The 2,536-nt window shown below is 36.5% G+C and overlaps 1 protein-coding gene across 1 annotated transcript in view; it reads right to left on the bottom strand.

Moving 5' to 3' along the window:
* HELRODRAFT_169643 (hypothetical protein) overlaps window positions 1-1,958 on the bottom strand; it is a gene marked incomplete at both ends in the record, with an annotated part of 3,091 nt that extends 1,133 nt beyond the window's left edge. The window contains 4 exons of the mRNA XM_009015476.1: window positions 341-411; window positions 825-942; window positions 1,329-1,435; window positions 1,827-1,958. Coding sequence (XP_009013724.1) covers window positions 341-411; window positions 825-942; window positions 1,329-1,435; window positions 1,827-1,958 — 428 coding nt within the window. The remainder of the gene's footprint in view (window positions 1-340; window positions 412-824; window positions 943-1,328; window positions 1,436-1,826) is intronic.
* Between the last annotated feature and the right edge of the window lie 578 nt (window positions 1,959-2,536).

The raw sequence follows: 2,536 nt of genomic DNA, 5'->3' as shown, positions 1-2,536 counted from the left end.
ATGAAGAGATATGTTTGAATAAAAAAAAAATAACGGTCCGCTTGATAACCACCATCATCATCATCGTCATCGTCATCTTCACCATCATCGTCATCTTCACCATCATCGTCATCTTCACCATCATCATCGTCATCTTCACCATCATCGTCGTCATCTTCACCATCATCGTCGTCATCTTCACCATCATCATCGTCATCTTCACCATCATCGTCGTCATCTTCACCATCATCGTCGTCATCTTCACCATCATCGTCGTCATCTTCCCCATCATCGTCGTCATCTTCACCATCATCGTCGTCATCTTCACCATCGTCATTTTCGTCATCATCATCATTCTTACCTCTCAGCGGTTTCAGCCCGTTCTTCAGCTTTTTCCAACTCAGCTTCCAGTATCGAAGTTTTGCGTGATGCCTGCGCGTGTAATTATGTTTATTATTATTATTAAAATAATAATAAATATAATAATAATAAGTATTATTATTATCTTTATTAGCATCATCATCAAATACGTCATCTTAGTTAATGTAATTGTTAAAATTTCCAATTATATTTTGTGTTATCATTGGCATAATCATCGTCGTCGTCGTCATCATTATCATCATCATTATAACAGTATCATAATTCTTTTTGCCATTATCACTACCATTATCATTCCCATCAGTATCATAACCACATCAGTATCATAATCACATCAGTATCATAATCACTTCAGTATCATAATCACATCAGTATCATAATTATCTTTGTCATTATCACTACCATTACTGTCTTCATCCCTAATACATCATCATCATCATTATCATCATCCAGATCATCATCATCACCTCAGTATATTTTGATTCAGCTTCTCTTTCAGATTCTTTGCATTCTTTCAATTTCATCTCGAGTTCGTTCAGCCTATCTTCCAGAATGTTCTGCTGATTATCAAAGACCCTCTTTGTCCTTTTGTAATAATTTGTTTTATTTACCCATGCATTTGTTTGTTCGTTCGTACGTGTGTTTATTCGTTCAATCATTCGTTCATTCATCCATTGAACTTTTGCTTGATAGATAGATAGATTGATTGATTAACTGATTGATTGATTGATTGATTAATTGATTTATCCATTTATTTGAGCTACGGTAATTAACAGATATTGCACGTATGTCATCAAACAGATGAATGTAAGATTTGAAGAATGACAACAGCGTCAAACCGTTGTAACAGTGCACAACAATCCACTACAACAAACAAACGAACGAACAAACGAACGAACAAACAAACAAATGAACAAACAAACGAACGAACAAACAAACAAACGAACGAACGAATGAACAAACAAGCCGACCTATCATGTTCATCGGCAATATGATTGAGGGAGTTCAATTTCGACTGAGTCTCCTGCCACTTGGTTGAATTCATCTCATTCTCATCCTCCAATAACCTCAACCTCCTCTGTAGGTGTTCTATTTCTTGGTCGGCCTGATTGAAAGGTTGTTTGATTGATGAGTTGGTTGATTGATTGGTTGATTAGTTGGTTGATTGATTTAAAGAGTGATTGATTGACCGATTGATCGAATGATTGATTAGTTTGTCGTTCCATGATAGATTGATGTTTCCATATGATGAAACTTTGGTTGGTGTCGTCACTAAATCTAAAATGCAGACAATCAATACTTTTTTACAGTTAGAACCTACCACACATTTCTAACCAAACGAATCTCACCAAACATTTGAGAACAACCGCACCATACATTTCACTAACCATTAAAAATCATTTACATGATACTAAACCAATCGGAATCATTCTTACATGATTAAAAAATGAAACAACCAATCAACTAACGGCTTCTTTTTTATTTTTCTCCTCTTCCAGATCTCTACACTTTTCCTCGTACATGTCCTTGAACTTCTCCGCCTCATCTTTCATCGACTGCATCCTGTTTTTCAGGAGTGTCATTGCGTTTGAACCCGACATCTTCGTCTTACTTCAATTGTTGCTGTTGGTAGTGGGTGTCGAGATTTTGAAATGTAGTAAAAAACGCTGTTGTTGTTGTAACTGCTTTCGAGTTGATGTACTGAGGATTGTGTAGTTTTGTGGTGCTTGTAGTAGAAGTAGTTGTAGCGACGTTTGTGGCGCTTGTTGTCGTTAGTTGTAGTCTGCTTTTAATTTAGGTCTTTGATTCTAAAGCTGAAGCTGTATTGAAATATCAACTGAAATCTTCAAGATTTATATATCGTGTCTCGTAACGTCTGTGTCTTTTTGTATCTGCCTTGTTTTGAGAAAATAACATTAATCAATATTCTTGCGTTAGTCCTTATTCGTTTATTCATAATTTCTATAACTATATCCCACACACACACGCACACACATTTTGCGTCGGTTGGGGTGTGTATAGTTTAATACTCATCTATTCTAGTACATAGTTTCGCAAGCTATGTAATCACTAATACAAGTGTGTGTGTGTGAGTGTGTGTGTGTGTGTGTGCGTGAGTGTGTGTGTGTGTGTGTGTGTGTGTGTGTGTGTGTGTGTGTGTGTGTGTGTGCGTGCGTGC

This window comes from Helobdella robusta, assembly GCF_000326865.2.
Source record: "Helobdella robusta unplaced genomic scaffold HELROscaffold_16, whole genome shotgun sequence".
Lineage (NCBI taxonomy): Eukaryota > Metazoa > Annelida > Clitellata > Rhynchobdellida > Glossiphoniidae > Helobdella > Helobdella robusta.
This window is presented reverse-complemented; position numbering and strand designations above follow the sequence as displayed.